The sequence below is a fragment of the Loxodonta africana genome, chromosome 11 (assembly GCF_030014295.1).
Source record: "Loxodonta africana isolate mLoxAfr1 chromosome 11, mLoxAfr1.hap2, whole genome shotgun sequence".
NCBI lineage: Eukaryota > Metazoa > Chordata > Mammalia > Proboscidea > Elephantidae > Loxodonta > Loxodonta africana.
The window spans coordinates 5452955-5469376 of record NC_087352.1 but is presented as its reverse complement, the minus strand read 5'-3'; the positions used below and the strand labels follow the sequence as shown (position 1 = coordinate 5469376).

Here is a 16422-nt window from a genome sequence, read left to right as displayed (position 1 = left end):
GGGTAGGGGTGGAGCCTAGAGCCCGGTGGGGCGGACTTCTCACCCAGGCACTCCGCCGCCCGCGGGCCTGCTCGGAAACCCGGGCCGCACACACAGCGGAAGCTGCCCGGAGCGTTCTCGCAGCGCCCGGGAGCACAGGGCGTGGGTATGCGGCGACATTCGTCCACGTCTGAGGGCACAGAGGGGGGCTGGTCAAGGGGTGACCGGGCAGAGCCCCTGCCCTGCCTCCATCCACCCTCTCCGTCCGGCTCACCTATGCAGTGGGTGCCCTGGGGGTTGAGCCGGAAACCGGAGTCGCACACGCAAGTGTAGCCACTGCGGCGAGGGATGCAGCGTCCGGGGCCGCAGACTTGGGGGTTGCGCTGACACACGGAGGGACCTATGGGGTCCAGTCATCCAGGGTTCCCCCTTGTCTGAATCCTCTGTCCCTTTCATCCCAGCACAATCCCCTCAGATCCCTAAACACCGTCATCAGTGCCCCTCCACAAGCCCAGTGTTGCACCTCTGATTCCCCTCTCCTTTGTCATGGAGCGTTCTCATCGGAATGCCACTCTAAGGTGTTTCCATCTTTGAATATTTTGCTTTCCAACCTTCTGGCTGACATGCCTTCTTTGTGTTTTCCATGTATAACATTAACTGAGCAGTTACTATGTGCCAGACACTTCAGAGACATCTCATTGACTCTTTACAATGAACTCCATTTTACAGATGAGAAAACTGAGACTCAGGTTAAATGGCTTGCCCAACAGACACAGGACTTGAACCCAGGTATATCTGACCTCAGTGTCTGATCTAACCACCACCCAAACCTTCAAACCCTTATCTCTTCCCACCTGTTCCTTAACTCCTCTCCACCTGTGGCATCCCTATTTGTTTTGTCCCTTTTCCCTGGCACCCCCTGCCTGTAATACCCCCATCAACACCCTTGTCCCTCCACTGTACCTGATTCAGAGATCTCGGGACCAGGCCAGGCAGGGATGCTGGGCAGGGGAAGCTCAGGGCCAGGCCGGGGCTCAGGTCTGTGCTCAGGTCTGTGCTCCGGTCTGTGCTCCGGTCTGAGCTCCGGTCTGTGCTCCGGTCTGAGCTCCGGTCTGAGCTCGGGTCTGTGCTCCGGTCTGTGCTCCGGTCTGAGCTCCGGTCTGTGCTCCGGTCTGAGCTCTGGTCTGTGCTCCGGTCTGTGCTCTGGTCTGTGTTCAGGTCTGTGCTCAGGTCGTGTCTCTGGGCGATGGGTGGGCAGAAAGCCTGGTAAGGGAGGGGTATCAGCAAGTGAGGACTTGGATTCAAGTATGCCCACTCCTCCTTTTTTTACGAGGAAACAACACCCATCCAGGATAAGTCAGCTCACCTGCAGGTGAGCGAGAGGTAACAGGCGGGGGACGAGGCTGGCTGATAGATACTCGGGGTGGCTCCTGGCCCAGGGGTCTTGTGTTGTACCGGAGGTCAGAGGCCGAGTAGTGGTAACCAGGGCCAGCTGGACAGATCTCCCGAAACCCCTCTGGGAACAAGAAGGAAGGAGAGGGGCAGAGAGAGGCGGAGAGAGCAGGAGGGAATGAGAGGGGGAGGGGAACCTGGGGGCCGGCCCTCGGCTGGGGGCAGGGCTTGGCCTGGGAGTGGTCAGGGGTTTGGGCTGGATGCTGGGATGGCGTGGGCCCCTGGTCAAATAAACGCAAGTCCCACAGGCTGTCTCAGGACATTTCTCTCCTTGGCAGCAGGGACAGGAGTTGAGGGTGAGGTCTGGTTTGCGGTTTATCAGGGACTGGATTGGACCTCAGGAAATAGCTCTGTTATGGGGTTTGCTTTTAGGCAGAAGCTAGATTGCCACAGAGGTGTCTCAGAGAGGGGCTGCATCTGGGTGGGGCCTGGGACGAGTTTAGGCTGGCTTTGGCGCTCCTAGGGCACAGCTTAGCTTCAGGGTGGTTTGTCTCAGGGGTGGGTGTGGCCCAGGGCGGGGGAGGGGTCGGGGCGGAATCCAATCTGAAGATAGTTCGCCTCGGAGTCTGGGGGTATGACCCCGGACTGCGGGGCAGCCTGCCTCGGGATCTAGGGGCGAGCCTAGACTGAGCGCTGTGTGTGTCACCTCTGGGGCGGGCGGGGCAGGAGGCGATCACCTGAGCCAAAGGGTGGGCAGAGCTGGCAGCCCCGGCCCCAGGCCTTGCCGACGCGACTACAGCAGCAGATCTGTTTGGTGATGTTGCGCAGGATGGGCAGCGAGCAGCCGCCGTCGCGAAGCACGCGGAAGCAGGGCCCCTTTGCTTCCGAGATGACGTGTTGGGCTGGGGAATAGGAGGAGGAAGGAAACTGGTTAAGGCGGGGCAGGGGTTAGGGGAGCAGAGCGATCTTACAGAGGAGAGATCCCATGGAGGGTTTGGTGGCCGTGAAGGACATTTGGGGAGGGCCTGAGGCAGTCTGAGGGGGAGCTGAGAGGGGTCTGGAGGTCTGAGAAGTGTTTGGGGGCCTGAGGAGGGTCTGAGGGGGGCTGAAGAAGACCTGAGGGAATCTGAGGACCTAAGGGGGTCTTAGAAGGATATAAGGGTCTGAAGATAGTTTCGTGCTCCGAGGGAGGTGGGGGGACTTGGGAGCCTGAGAGGAGCTGAAGAAAGTCTGTGGATCTGAAGGGGTCTGTGGATCCAAAAGGTTTTGAGGGGCTCTTGACAGTATTAAAGGGTGTTCTGACCCAAGTGTGAAGAAGGTCCAGGGAATCTGAGGGTATCTGAGGTTCTGAGAAGTTCTGAAGGGGATCTAAGAGAGGGGGGGAGGGGAGCTAGGGTTTGAGAGGGTCCAGGGGCTCTGAGTGGGATAAAGTCCCTGGATGTGGTCTGGGGGCATGTGATGCAGCCTCGGCCCCCTCCTGGAAGCTCACAGATGCAGCTGCTGCGGGATGAGTCGAGCAGGAAGCCGTCAGGGCACACGCATGTGTACCCGCCATGAGTGTTGGCGCACTCCCCATGCTGACAGCGCCCCGCTGTCGCCCCTGTCGCGCACTCATCCACATCTGAGAGGAATGGGGAGGTCACAGTGCGGTCAGGGACCACAGCCCAGCCCCCAGCAAAGCCCTGCCCCCGCCTCACTCCTACCCCCATCTCACCTTCACAGGACCCATTAACCCTCTCAAAGCCTGCTGGACACGGTATATCTGGGGCGCCCACTTGGTTGGAGTGCCCTGTGGAGAGACAAGGATGGGTCTGGGACGGGTGGAAGGACAGAGATGGACCAGATGAAGGTGCGGAAGGAGCGCCTGAAAAGGTGCTGGATGTGGCTTGAATGCAGGGTCAGCCCTAGGCTGGAGGTCTGAGAGGGTAACCAGGGAGGTTCTAGAAATGCATGAGTGGAGCCAAAGCACAAAGATGGGGTGAGAACAGAGTGGCCAAAGTCAGAAGGCGGGGGTACGACGTCCCAGAGCGTTCTGGACTCGTCTAGACTGGAAATCCTTACCACAGCGGAGTGGGCGTGCCTAGAACTTGTGCACGTGGTTTATATATAAACAGGGTGAGGGGAGCAGCGGGGCTCTGGCCCCTCCCCAGCTCTGAGATCCTCGGAAATGTCCTGGGGCTTACCCAGGTGCTCCGAGCACAGCAGACAGTCGTGAACGCCCCAGGCCAAGCCGGCCCCTCGGCAGCAAACTTCTTGCGTCCGAAGCCCGGGCAGTGGGGACGCACACTGTGGGGAAGTGTTGGGTGAGCGCGCCCCCGCGCGTTGGCACACTCCAGGCCCCTCCCCACCGGCCTCTTCTCACATCGCTTCCTCGCAACTCCCGAAAACAGTAACCGTAGCCCGAGGCATCCGAGTAGCTGTCCTCGCGGGGCGCGCTCTGTCCCAGCACGGTGTAAGGAGCCGCCGCCTCCGCCCGCGCCGCCGCCTCCGCCCGCGCCACGGCCTCGGCGTCTGTCTCCGCCCAAGGCCCGGACACACGCTCCACCTGGTGCACCACCACCGACGCCTCCTGCGGATGCTCCACGTGGACGCTCACCATAGATGCCACGCCTGGCGGGAGGCAGGGCCGGGCAAGACTAGGAATAGGGGCAGGGGCGAGCTAGGGGGAAAAGTGCTAGAGCGGGAAAAGTGGGGGTCAGAGGAACGGTGAGGTGGTGGACAGTCGGAGGGGACTCGGGCCGCACTCTTCCTCACCGTGTTCCTCATCACGATGGTTGACCAGTGGCATCGTGTACACGGAGCGCGTGAGGCCTGGCATGGCCGGGGCCGGGGGTCGGGCGCCCGAGGAGTGCAGCTGGCAGAACTTGCCCGCGAAGTCCGGGGGACAGAGGCAGCGATCTGGCTTCACGCATACACCGCCGTTGTGACACATCAAGGGACACAGGACTGGGGGGAAAGCGGGAACACTCAGGCTCGGGACGCCTCCCTAAGCACCCCTGGAACCAGGGCACTCAAGCCAGCTCAGTCGTCTGTGTTACAACGACGCCTTCCGGCTTATTAACCCACTGCAGCAGCAGTGTCCATTTCGAGGTAGCGACCTTAGGACAGAGTAGAACTGTTCGTAGGGTTTCCAAGGCTGTAATCTTTTATGGAAGCAGACTGCCACTTCTTATCCTGCAGCGCGCCCGGTGGGTTCCAACCGCCAGCCTCTCGGTGTGCAGCGGAGCTGCGCCGCCAGGGCTTTTTACTGGGTTCTAAAAGGCTATCTATGAGTCGGAATGGACTCGACGACACTGGGTTTGGTTTTGGTAAAAGGCTGTGCCCTAGCTCTCTGCGGTGCCCACCTGTACTGGCCCCGCCCAGTCCTGTTCTGGGGTATAGCCCCGCCCGTTGGGTGGGCTTGCCACGCCCTAAGGTTCATTCTCTCATGTCTTTACGCCCCCTCGCTCTAGTGCTGCAGATCCCACTTTCAGAGTGCAAGGCGTTCCAACCCCCCCAGACTGCGGTGCCCTGCCCAATAGTTCAGTCCCGCCCACTCCGTGCCTTTAGCATTTTAGCCCCGCCCACTCCATACTTTGGCGGAGTCCTGTGCTGTTCCAGCCGCGCCCACCCAGCGAGGGCCCCTTCCATTGACTCAAACCACGTTTTAGCCACTCCCTGGCAAGACTCCCCCTTCGCAACTCTGTCCCTGAGCATTCTAGGCCCGCCCACACCCCTTGTGGCTGGGTCCACAGTGTCCCAGCTCCGCCCACTGGCCATGAGCGCCCTTCTAGCCCCTCCCACTTTACCTTCTACTACCCGCGTGATCCTAAACACCGCCCATCAGGGCGTCTAACCGGATAGACTTTAGTGCCGCCCACCTCTCACTCTGATTTGCCCTGGCTCACTCACTGACACCGCCTCCCGGCTCTCTAGGCGTCTTCGGCCTGCCCACCGCGCTTTGTCCCCGCCCACCTTCCCTTCGGCCCGGACTTCGGAGTTCTAGCACCGCCTTCTCGCCTCCGGTAGCCCCAGGGCGGGGCCCCGAGCGGGAACGCGCCTCCTCTCTCCTCTGCGCGCCCTCGGTGGGCCCCAGGCCACCTCCGGACCCGGCCCTGCCAGCTGTCCGGCGGGGTAAACAAAGAGAGGGGTGCGGCGGGGGCAGGGCGGCGGCTCCGCATTCCGGACCCTTGGGGAGTCCCGGGTCCACTGAGCCAAAGAGGCCGTACGTGTCCGGCGAGAGCACCCCCTCCCTCTCTCCCCTGGGGCCACTGGAGAACAGCTGGAGACAGCTGTACGAGGGGAGGGAGGGGACAGACGGCCAGGGCTGTCTAGGGAGGCGTGTGTGAGAGACTGTGAGCCACAAGTGGAGGAGAGAGGAAAGCATGGGGAGAGTCCCCTCAGTTTAGAAGGGGAAGGGGGCTGGAGTCCTGAGAGGAGATCAGCTAGAGGGCAGCAGTCTGGGGTTCGAAGATGGCTCAAGGTTTCTGGAATGGAGAGGGACCCTAGCCTGGAGGAAACTGTGGTAACCTTACAAGAGAAAGGGTCCTCCTAATCTTTCTGAGGCAAGTTACCTAGAAAAGATTTTTCCTTTTTTTTACCTAGAAAACAGAACTCTGGTGCCTTTTAGGAAGTGACAAGTTTAAGGGTGCTGAGAACCGGGCTTAGATGAATAAGTGGGACTCCTGGGGGTTCCCAGCATATGGGTAACTCAGTTGGCTGGGAAGATGCAAGGATATTGAGAAGCCCACCTTCCTCAGCTAAGGAATTAGGGACCCAAGTCATTTGATTAATGACTGCTTGTGGGGAGCACTGTATCTGGAGTCCTCTAGGAAGAATCAACTACAGGGTCCAACTCTGGGGTCCTCTGAAGAGAGACGGTGTCAGAGGTTCCTTGGGAAGGCCATTAGCTGCAAGAGCAAGACTTGAAGACACAGGAAATCCAGAATCTCCAATGAGACTCTGGAGCCCTGGTGGCACAGTGGTTAAGAGCTTGGCTGCTAACGTTGGCAGTTTGAATCCACCAGCTGCTCCTTGGAAACCCTATGGGGCAGTTCTACTCTGCCCTGTAGGGTTGCTATGAGTTGGAATCTGCTTGATGGCAACTTTTTTTTTTTTTAATGAAACTTGTAGGCTCAGTTGGAAATATAAGAAAATGAGAGCCTTAGTGGAAAGAGAATCAGTGCAGAGGGGAGTTACCACTGTATAGGGCTGGTAATTGTAATCTGGGATTTCTTCTGGAAACTGGACAGGATTACAGAGTTCTGTAGTGAAGGGCACACTTGGGAGGGGCAGTTACCTAAGAAGAATGGGAGGGAACTTCCCTGGAGGAGCTGGTCTCTGGAGTCTGTTGACAGGGGTGGGCAGAAAACTTAGGAATCTGGAGGCAGGGACTCTGGGGTCCCCCAGGTAAGGGAGTCAGGCCAGGACTCCAGGGTCCGTAGTTAAGTGGTAGGACCTAGGAGAGGCTGAACCACAATCAAGATTTCAAAATAGGAATGGGTTTCTGCTGGGAGTCCTGGGAACCAAGCCAGGCTTGGGGGGCACTTCCCAGCCTCCAAGGCATTTCTCCACCTACTCTTGGCCCGAATGCAGGTCCCCAGCCCAGCTCCCTGGGGATGCCTATACCCTGGGCGGGCCACTAGACTGGCATGGCCAACTCCAGTCCCCAAGCCTCTAGAGGAGTGGGGAGCTGAGGACACTGGGGCCCTGCCAAGGTCAGTCCCCCTTCACATGTCCCTCCTTGCACCTCCAGAGGCCTGGCACCCGCCTGGGCACGGCGGCTGGCAAGGGCCCGGGCGAGTTGGGGCTGGGCGGGAGGGAGTAAAGGAAGGAGGGAGGAAGGGGAGGAGAGAGGGAGTGGCAGCGGGCGGGGGCTCAGGCGGGAGATGAGCTCACGCTGGCCGGGCTGGGCTGGCTGGGGGCCAGGCTGGGCGAGTTTTCGGCGCCAGGGGCCCACACTCCCCACTCCAAAGGGCCTGAGGGTGGGGGCAGGGAGGCCCCAACCCTGGAGAGCCCGCCCACCCCTGGGGTCAACAGGTGATTGGTCCTGCCCACCTTATCTGAACCCCAGAGGCTTCTCACCTCCAGGGGTGTCTGGTGCTTGCCCTTCTCCCATCCCCTCTGTCCCCAGGGGGCGCCCCTTCCCCTAGGCCTCCTATCTGGATTTCTCTGGTATGTAGAACCCCTTTCAATTCAAGGTCCTGCAGAGACCCCCTTTTCTGGGCCCTTTTCCTCTCGGCTCTGGGGATCAACTTTCCTCATTCCAGTCCCCCTCCTCGCAGGCACTCCAAACTCGACTCCCCTAATTCCTGCCACTCAAAGATACAGAAACTGAGACGCCTTTCCCACGCGGTCCTAAACTCTCCCTTGGTCCCCCGGGGACCTCTTACTTACAGTGTCAGAATTCAGGGCCCCTCCCCAAATGGTCCCAAGCCCCTCAGTCCTCATATCCCCACCTTGACTCAGAGGCATGAAAGCCGGCCCCATTCCCCTCACGTGGGACGCCGCAGGTCCCTGAGAGCCCTCATTGCTTGCAAAAGTTGGGACCATCAGGACCAGCCCCCACAAGCCAGGAATTTGGGGCCCCGTTCTCCAAGCACCCAGGGATTCGCCATCACTCCTGGACATGGAACCTGGGCTCCCTCTCCGGGGGAACTGTCTGCCCATCCCCAGAAATCCTCCTCCCTCGGAACTCCCTCCCTCGGGACCACCTCCCCGCACTCACAGGCGCGGAAGCCGGTTCCCCCCGGGGCCGCCCCGCCGGGTGCGCCGCTGTCCACGCTGGTGGCGTTGCGGGGCGCGCAGGTCGGGGTACAGCGGGGGCCGGTGGGGCCATGGACGCAGCGGAGGCCGCAAACGACCGGGGTGAAGCGCACGCGGAGGCGCTCTCGCTGCCTGCCCAGCCCGGGCTTGGGCCAGAGCAGCGCCAGCAGCGCCAATAGCGACACCCAGAGCAGCCGCGCGCCTCCCGCCATGGCTGCAGCGCCGCGCTCCGCCGCGCCGCCGCCCCAGCCCGCCCGAGGGGCCCGGCCGCGCCCGCCCGCCCGCCCGCGGGGGAGGGCGGCCGCGCCCCCGCTAGGGCCCCCCCTCCCCACCACTCCCTCCCGGGCGGCCGCGCGGGGGCGCGTGGGGCTGGGCGCGCAGCCAGAGGCGCGCAGGCTGGGCGCTAGTCTCGCCGGGGGGAAGGGGACGCCCCTCTGCCCCCTCCTGCTCGCATCAACAAGTGAACGGAGCCCTCAGGGGAGCAGCGGGGAAAGGAACAGGTGGGGGCAGGCGTGTTTCTTCCCAGACAGAGCTAAATCCATAAAGAAGAAAGAGTAGGGAAGGGGGCGTTTGGGGAGACAGCTAAAGGCTGACCCTCTGCTCTAGGCACAGAGAAAGGGGGCTTAATCTGGATAGGGGGCTGGGATGGCGCATTTGGGCAGCCAGGTGGCAAGGAGGGTTGGGGCAAAAGGCTTGGTGGACCTGGGCGCATGAAAGAATTGGGGCTCAGGATTCTGAGTAGGAGGCTGGGGTGAGGGGACGCATCTGAGGTGGCAGTCACATCTGGTCAGGACCCCCTCCCCCCGCCCGCACCTGATGAGAGAAATCAGAATGGAAAAGGGGAAGCAGTAGATTCAGGCTGAGCCGGGGTCTTCACATCTGGCCCTAAGCCCACATCTGGAAAACTTTAGGGAGGAGGGGACACATCTGGCCTGAAGGCTACAGCAGGAGGGGGACTTTTGTGGATGGTTGAGACTAGGAGGTGTACTTGCCCAGGGCCAGAGCAGGAGCGGGAGGAGGGTCCTGGGAAGCAGGAGGAGGCCTTCGGTCCCTAGACGCCCGAAATGCCCGAAATCCTGGGCATTCGGTGCCCGGGCAGGCGCCAACCCGCACAATCGCTTTTGTTGTCTGGGCTGGTTCGGCCTCGCTCTCTGCCCGGCCAGCGCCCCCCTCTTCAGCCGCTGGGGGCCCGGACGCCTGGCTTCCCGGCCCCACCCCCGCGGGTCAGATCCTCTGGCCAGCGTCTGGCCCTGTCCTGGGCTCACCTCTCGTGGCCGGACGCCGGGGTCCCTGGAGGGGGCCGCGTCCTGGGAGGGTGAGGGGTTGAGCTACGATGGGGAGGCGGGAAGGCGACGGCTGGACGGTGGGAACCAGACGGCTTTATCTGGCCCGGAACCCCCTGCGCCACGGCGGAGGAAGGGCGGATGTTCTTACCGCGGGCCTGGCCGGCGGGAGCGCGCTGTGGTGGGGGCCTCCTTCTCAGCAGTGCCAGGCCCCCTGGCCCACCGGGCCGCCGTCGCCTCAGCAGAGCTCGGGCCTCCTGCAGCCTGGGTGGGAGGGTGCGGAGAAGAAGCTGTCACGGCGGTTAAGTTGACACCCCCCTCCCGCCCCCCTTGCTGGAAAGGGCCTCTGAGGCCGGGAGAAGGTCTCTGAGTAGCGGCCTGGCCCCCGCCCCCAATCCCCAAACGGAGACCAGGCTCTGAGCGTTCTTCCAGACTCTTGGAGAGAAACAGGAACATAGACCCCAGAGAAAAGCAGAGATGAGAAGAAAGAGAGAGGAGAGAAAAATCAGAGACTGAGAGAGACATTGAGACAGAGAGTAGCTGGTGAGACAGTGACAAAGAGTCAGAGAGACCCACAGTGAGACAGGTAACGCACAGAGAAACAGAAAAAGAGACATGGAAAGAACAGAAACAGAAAGGGAGATAGTGTTTGAGGGAAAAAGAGAGAGGGACGTGGAGACAGAGCAATAAAGACTAAGAGACTCAGAGACTGAGACAGGCAAAAACAGAAGAGATAGAAACAGATACTGAGTGATGCTGACACAGAGAGAACGGGGAGAGGAGACCCAGGGGACAGAGAAAGAGGAGTGCCCGGAAATGGTGGCGCAGCTGGGAGCTCGGCGCAGGGGTTGCACACTTACGTCAGTGGCTGCCAGTTAAGGGACACCTGTCTCTTCCTCACGCTGGGGCTGGGGCTGGGTGCAGGGGGCACGGGGGTCAGGCACCCCGGAGGGTCTGTGCCCTTTACAGGTGGGCAGCTCCGGACCCTGCAGGAGGCTGCGGAGACAGCCAGGGACTAAGGAAGGGAGGGGTCCAAGCCCCTGTCTTCACCTAATGCATTCAGCTCTCCAGCTAGGATGAAAGAGGGGGCAGGGGCCCCCCCCAGCCCCTCTGCTTCTATTCTTTAGCTCCCTACCCCACGTCCTGCCTGAAAGAACCCACCTCTGGTGTAACGTCTCCTCCCGGGTGACCAGCCTGGGCAGCAGCGACAAGAGGCGATACTATAAATACAGAAGTGGAGGTCACACAGACCTCTAGCACCCCAGAACTCCCCAAAGGGGAGCATTGTGGGGAGGGAAAGCCCAAGAATAGGCCTAAAGGAAGCTGGAACAGTTGTAGAACTAACTTGAGACGCTTCTCTCAAGGCGTCAGTTTCTCCATCCGTACAGTGGGAGGCAAATTGGCTTAGGATCTCCAGGGCCAAAGGTCACCAGGAGGCCTACTTTTATTTATCTTATGGAGTGGATTCCATAAGACGGTAACTTTTTATTTTAAAGCCTTTTTAAAATGGTTTTTAAAAATGAAAAACTTAAAGAGGATTTCTAAGCGTATTTCTAAGCCGGGCTGTCAGAGGATCTGGAACCCCGCCCACCCGCACCTCCCAGTCCTGAACTCAGCTGCCATCTCTCACATGGCCAGCAGGTGGCGGCGCTTCCACAGGCCTCAGCGGCAGGGGAGGGAGGTCTTCCCCCACCATTGTGGGTCCAGCAGGGTGCCGAGGTGGAGGGGGTGCAGAAGAAGACACAGCTGGGGACTGGAAATCCCGAGGCCTGAGTTCTAGCGCTTCCTGCCCTTCTGTGCTGTGTGTTCTGGAGCCAGCGTTTCCTGGTGTCTGGGCCTCAGTTTCCCGCCCGGGGAGGAGGAGGGGCCGTTCTTGGAGAAGTCTATCCGCCCAGAGGGTCTCAGATTCTGGGTGGTGGAGCCCCTAGCTCGGGCACAAGTGCGTCGCAACCAAGGTCCCCCTCTCCAGACAAGTCCATTATCCCCAGACGGGGGGAGGGAGAGGGACGAAGCCGCGCGCATAGGCCCCGAGAGAAGAGTATTGGGGGGGCAACGCAAAGAGGACGTCAGGCGCTTGGACCCCTTCCAGCCAGGTGGGGCCTAGTGGGGGAGGAGGCTGCCCCGGTGGAAGCCTCCGGGACCCCCGAACCTGCCGCCTTCCCTCCATTCTCCCCGGTTTAACCCCTTCCCGGCCCCGCCCCCGGCGCAGCTCAGGTTACTAAACGCATTCGCAGAGACCGAGGCGGGAGCGGAGCCCGAGCCCTTTGTAACCGAGCGCGGGGCCGCGGGGCGGGGGACGAGGGTGCCGGGCAGTCTGCTTCCTCCGATCTCGTCACCCGCAGGCAGGAGGGGGGTTATAACCCCCAGATCTATAGGAAATCCGGGAATCTCTCGCCGCTTAATGACTGGCACCTCATTCAATCCTGGAGTCTCCTAATTCTAGAAACTTAGCTGTCAGGAAACCTGAGGATCCCCAATTCCCCATAAATTCCTTTGCCATCAACCCAGGAGTACACGTTTTCCTAACCCATTAGTAAAACCCAAGGGTCTCTTTTAATTTATCCAGGAGTCGCCAAACCCCAGAAAAACCAGAACATCTCAATCCCCATAAGCCTCTCCATAGCCTTCCGCTTTAAAGCACCCAGGAAACTTGGCGAACCCCATCCCGACTTGAGGGCGCCACTCATCTCTCTGTCATCCGAGGAGAAGTCAAAGCCCCACCCCCACATAAACGGGAGACCCTTCGGGAAAATTCTCCTCGCAAAATCCCAGTACTCCCCGAAGTTCTAACACCTACCAGACAGGGGTCCTAATTAATACATCCAGGGGCCCCGGCCGTTTCACCCCCACACCAAAGCAGTGAGTTCGGACTCTCCTAAATCTGAAAGTCCTGGTCCTCCAGGGACCACCAGACTTATGGGGTGGGGGGAGCACAAGGAAGAGGGGACCTCGGCGGGGCTTACCCGGCCGGGCGGCCAGCGATCACCGCGACCTCGACGGCCTGGCTGGGGCTGGGGCTGGCGGGGGATGTCGCGGTGGCTTGGAGGAGCAGCGGCAGCAACACCAGCAGGAGGGGGCGGTGGCCGCTGGGGCCAGGCCGCCGCATGGTGTCCGGCGCTAGTCCCCCTCCAGGCCCGCGGTCTGTCCAGCAGGTCCAGCTCGGCGCCGCCCCGCCCCCGCCCCCGCCCCCGCTCGAGGCAGACTCACTTTCTCCAGGGCTCGAGCCGCGGGCTGAGAACTTCCCACCAATCAGAGCCCGGCGCCGCCGGGAGGTGCTCTCCGCGCGGCCAATAGGGAGGCAACAGGGGCGGGGCTAGGGGGACAGGTGCCTGGCCGCGGGGCATTGGCGTAGAGTTCTCCACTCCGTGCAGAAATTAAGAGTCGGGGTACCGAGTGCCCTCTCGTGAAGCAAAGGCCCCAAGAATGGGGCAGCTGGAAGGGATGCAGAGGCTGTGCGCAGGGTCCCCCAGACAAGGATCCCCCGCGAAGTTCTCACCCCTCCTCACAGTTGCGAGAGAATTCGATCAGAATTTGCTTCCTTGCTGGTGTAGATGCTGGAAGCCCCCACGGGTGCCCACCTCCCTGAGAGACTCAGGATCCTGGGAACGGGGCGCTAACCCTGCGTCGATCCCAGTGATTCTCAAGGCCCTATGCCTCAGGGGTTGCAGGCTCACCACATTCACAAAGCTTGCTCCTCCGAAGGCTGTAGCCCTCGTTCCTCAGAGGGCCCAGGCCTGCCCTTGACGCACAGATTCTGTTCTAGGGGGCTCTTGGCTCCGCCCCCTTCCTCCGAAATTCCCCTTCCACCGGTAGTCCTTAGGCTCATGGTGACCCCATGTGTGTCACTGTAGAACTATGCTCCATAGAGTTTCAATGGCTGTGTTTTTTGGGAAATAGATTGCCAGGCATTTCTTCCGAGGTGCCTCTGCATGGACTCGAACCTCCAACCTCATACCAGACCCTTTTCCCTGCTCATATCTCCTAAGAGCACCCCTCCCATCTCCAGAATTTCAGACCCTGCTTTGGGGAGTTTCAGTCCCCTCTCTTCCTGAGGACCTCAGCCCTCAGGAGCACCCAGCCACAGGGCATCTTAGGCCTCAGCCCGTGCCCTCTTTAGTGAGTTCCAGGCTCCAAGCCCTGCTCACACCCTCCCAACTCAAAGGGCTCAGCTCCTTCCCTTCGTTATAAATTCAAGGCACCACCAGTATCTCTTCAGAATTACAACCCTACATTTCTTCTCCCAAAGGCACCGCCCCCAGAGCTTAAGACTCCGCCCCCATCGCCCGTTTTTCCCGAGTTTCAGGCTACACCCAGTTCTTACAGATAACTGGGCTCGACCCTAACCGAGGATCCCAAACACCACCCCTTTCATGTTTGCCCCGCCTCTGAGGGTTCCAGGCCCCCCACCTCCACAGCAGTGGGATCTTTATAGTTTCCTTCTACAGCAGACCTCGCCCCGCCTCCCGTGGATACCAGGCTCCGCCCACAAAGGGTACTAGGCCACCGCCCTGACCAGCCCGTCTGAAGCTCAGTTAAGAACAACTGACCCTGCTTCGTCCCCACCCTCCCCCACTCCTTCTTCCCATGGAGGGTGTGCAGGACGACAGGGGTGGAGTGGGGACCCCCTTCAATCCTCCAGGCAGTGAGACACACAGGCTGACTCACACAGTCACACACCGTTACTGCCACCTGCAATAAGTCACACCTCCATCCCACACTGACACCCTGGAGTCTGAGCCCATCCACCATCCAGGGACCTACAGCCCCCCCCCCCCCCGAGGAGTGTCCACACACTCACGTCCATTCACGGCCATTCGTAGGCTATCCTAGCACGATGATGGAGAGAAGCGAGTCACCGTATGCCCGCTCGCCTACTCATTGTGCTCCACGTCCCTGTCTTTGTGTGGCTGCCAAGGTCCCTGCTAATGAGGCCCTTCGGAGCAGCGCGTCCATGCCTTCCTTTCCCCTTCCCCCGTTCCTACTCTGTGGTGGGAGCATCTGCTGGGGGGCTGCAGGAATTTCTTTCTTCTGCCAGGGATCCAGGGCATCTTCAATGCTCGTTGCTAGGCAACAGTCTCTGGCTCACCACTGCAGCTTCCGGGGATGGCTTTGTCTTCCCCTCCTCCCAGAATCTGAAGTCTCCAGCCTCCAATCCTTTCCCATCAGTGCCATGATCTCCCCGGCCATGGGCCATGATTGTCACCTCTTGGATCTGGATCTGATCTCAACCCTCAGAAGCTCTCAGAGTTCCAGACTCCTGACATTCCAGAACCTTCCCCCCACTGTGTATTCACCCCACTGTTTTATCCTTTAGTGTTCTGGACTTCCCTGACCTCTCTCACACAATTCTAGAATCGCCAGCATCTCAGAAACATGAGTGTCCTGGATTCTCTGGCATAAACGGAATGACCTAAAGAGTAGTCTAGAGCTGTGGGCATTACAAAAAAAAAAAAAAGCGTTCCCATATTCTAGATGACTCCCTAATAGCTAGAATTCCTGACATTCAAATAGTCCGGTGTTCTCAATGCCCTGACATGCAAAAAGAACTCCAGAGTTTGAGATTCACCAGCGCTCCAGAAGGCTGTTTTTAGAATCACCAACCTTTTGGATTCCCTGCCAGTGTTCTAGGTTCTCTAGCAATCCAGAACTCCCTGCAATTATGGAATTTCTTGCAATGCAGACGAACCTTCTAGAACTCTAGGAGGGCTAATATTCCAAAAATACCCCGTATTTTCGATTTCCCAGAAATCCAGGTCCCTTCCTTTGTGTCCTGTAACTTTCAGCATTCCAGAATCCCTAGCAGGCAAACTATTCCCACCAGTGGAGATTCACACCCCGGTTCTGGAGCCACCGACTCTCAGAATCGTTTTGTCGGCAACCTCTAGAGTTCTGGATTCTCTGATACGCAGGGGAGACCCCCTAATATTGTTAACCCACTAGTACTCCAGACTATCCCTCTGTTTTACATGCCTAACATTCCAGACCTCTCTTTGAACTGTTCCCAAAGTGTTGGCATTCCAGAAAATCCATGCATTTTTCAAGGTTATCATATTCTAAAATCTTTTGTTTCTGGTCTGACCCACCTTCTCTCCACTTCATTGGCTCAAGGAAAAGATGCAGAAACTCCCCAAAGGAGGGGTCATAGTAACAGATACTATTTGGGGAAAAAGTCTCATGGATGTCTGGGCTGGGTGAGCTGAACCTGTACCACACATCCTCTCTGGTGTGGAAAAAGAACAAAGGACTGGGCAGTCAGAGGTTCTGGGCAAAGTGCTTGCAGTGGTGGCAAGGTTGGGGGTGCAAGTGTTGGGGAGAAGTGCAATCACGTAGTTGACATTTGTGTTTCTGCCTACCTATAGTCCTGGTGGCACGGTCATTAAGAGCTTGGCTGCTAACCAAAAGGTTAGCAGTTCAAATACACTAGCCACTCCTTGGAAACCCTATGGGGCAGTTCTACTTTGCCCTACAGAGTCGCTGTAAGTTGGAATGAACTCAACGGCAACGGAATAGCCATTCACACCTTGAGGTAATAGCACCTTGATTCTCCTTTCAGGAACTCCTCCTTCACTCTTCCTGTTGGAGCTGACCTCACCTCCTGGCTTGTGAGGTCCAGGCTGGGCCAATGAAAGCCATTTATCAGACTGGCCATAATGATTTATTCAGGGATGGCCATGTGACTAAAATCAAGGCAATGAGAATCAGTCCTGGGATTTTTGCTGCTGCTGAAGAGAAAAAAAGTTACTAACATGCTGCTGGGAGTCATCATGGCACAGAGAGGGGAAAACCTGAGACTGACACATCCCAGAGGAAAGCAAAGCTGAGAAATGGGAAGACAGATTCTGGAAGTCCTGGATCCAGCCATGCCTGAAGCTGATGCAGAGTGCAAGCCAATACATTCCCTTTCTTTACTTAAACCAGGAGAGACAAAGGTTCATGATTCTACAGCCAGGGACTTGGTTGGGCCCCATATCTTCCCCCACCTTTTCTCTGAAGGTTCCCAAACCCTGTAAAAATGCAAGCAAGG

The 16422-nt window shown here is 59.0% G+C and overlaps 1 protein-coding gene across 4 annotated transcripts in view; it reads right to left on the bottom strand.

The window, feature by feature from the left end:
• The window catches only part of LTBP4 (latent transforming growth factor beta binding protein 4), a 29913-nt gene extending 19708 nt beyond the window's left edge, over positions 1-10205 (bottom strand). For 2 of the 4 annotated variants that reach the window (XM_064293672.1, XM_064293670.1), the window contains exons 1-10: positions 8078-8327; positions 4126-4317; positions 3734-3981; positions 3555-3657; positions 3086-3160; positions 2861-2992; positions 2109-2273; positions 1346-1495; positions 943-1242; positions 44-379 (exon numbers count right to left, since the gene is read on the bottom strand). In XM_064293672.1, the coding sequence (XP_064149742.1) occupies positions 44-379; positions 943-1242; positions 1346-1495; positions 2109-2273; positions 2861-2992; positions 3086-3160; positions 3555-3657; positions 3734-3981; positions 4126-4317; positions 8078-8327 (1951 nt within the window). Of the gene's footprint in view, positions 1-43; positions 380-942; positions 1243-1345; positions 1496-2108; positions 2274-2860; positions 3161-3554; positions 3658-3733; positions 3982-4125; positions 4318-8077; positions 8328-9549 lie in introns of those variants that run through there. The other 2 variants (XM_064293671.1, XM_064293673.1) reach the window with 2 other exon arrangements.
• Between the last annotated feature and the right edge of the window lie 6217 nt (positions 10206-16422).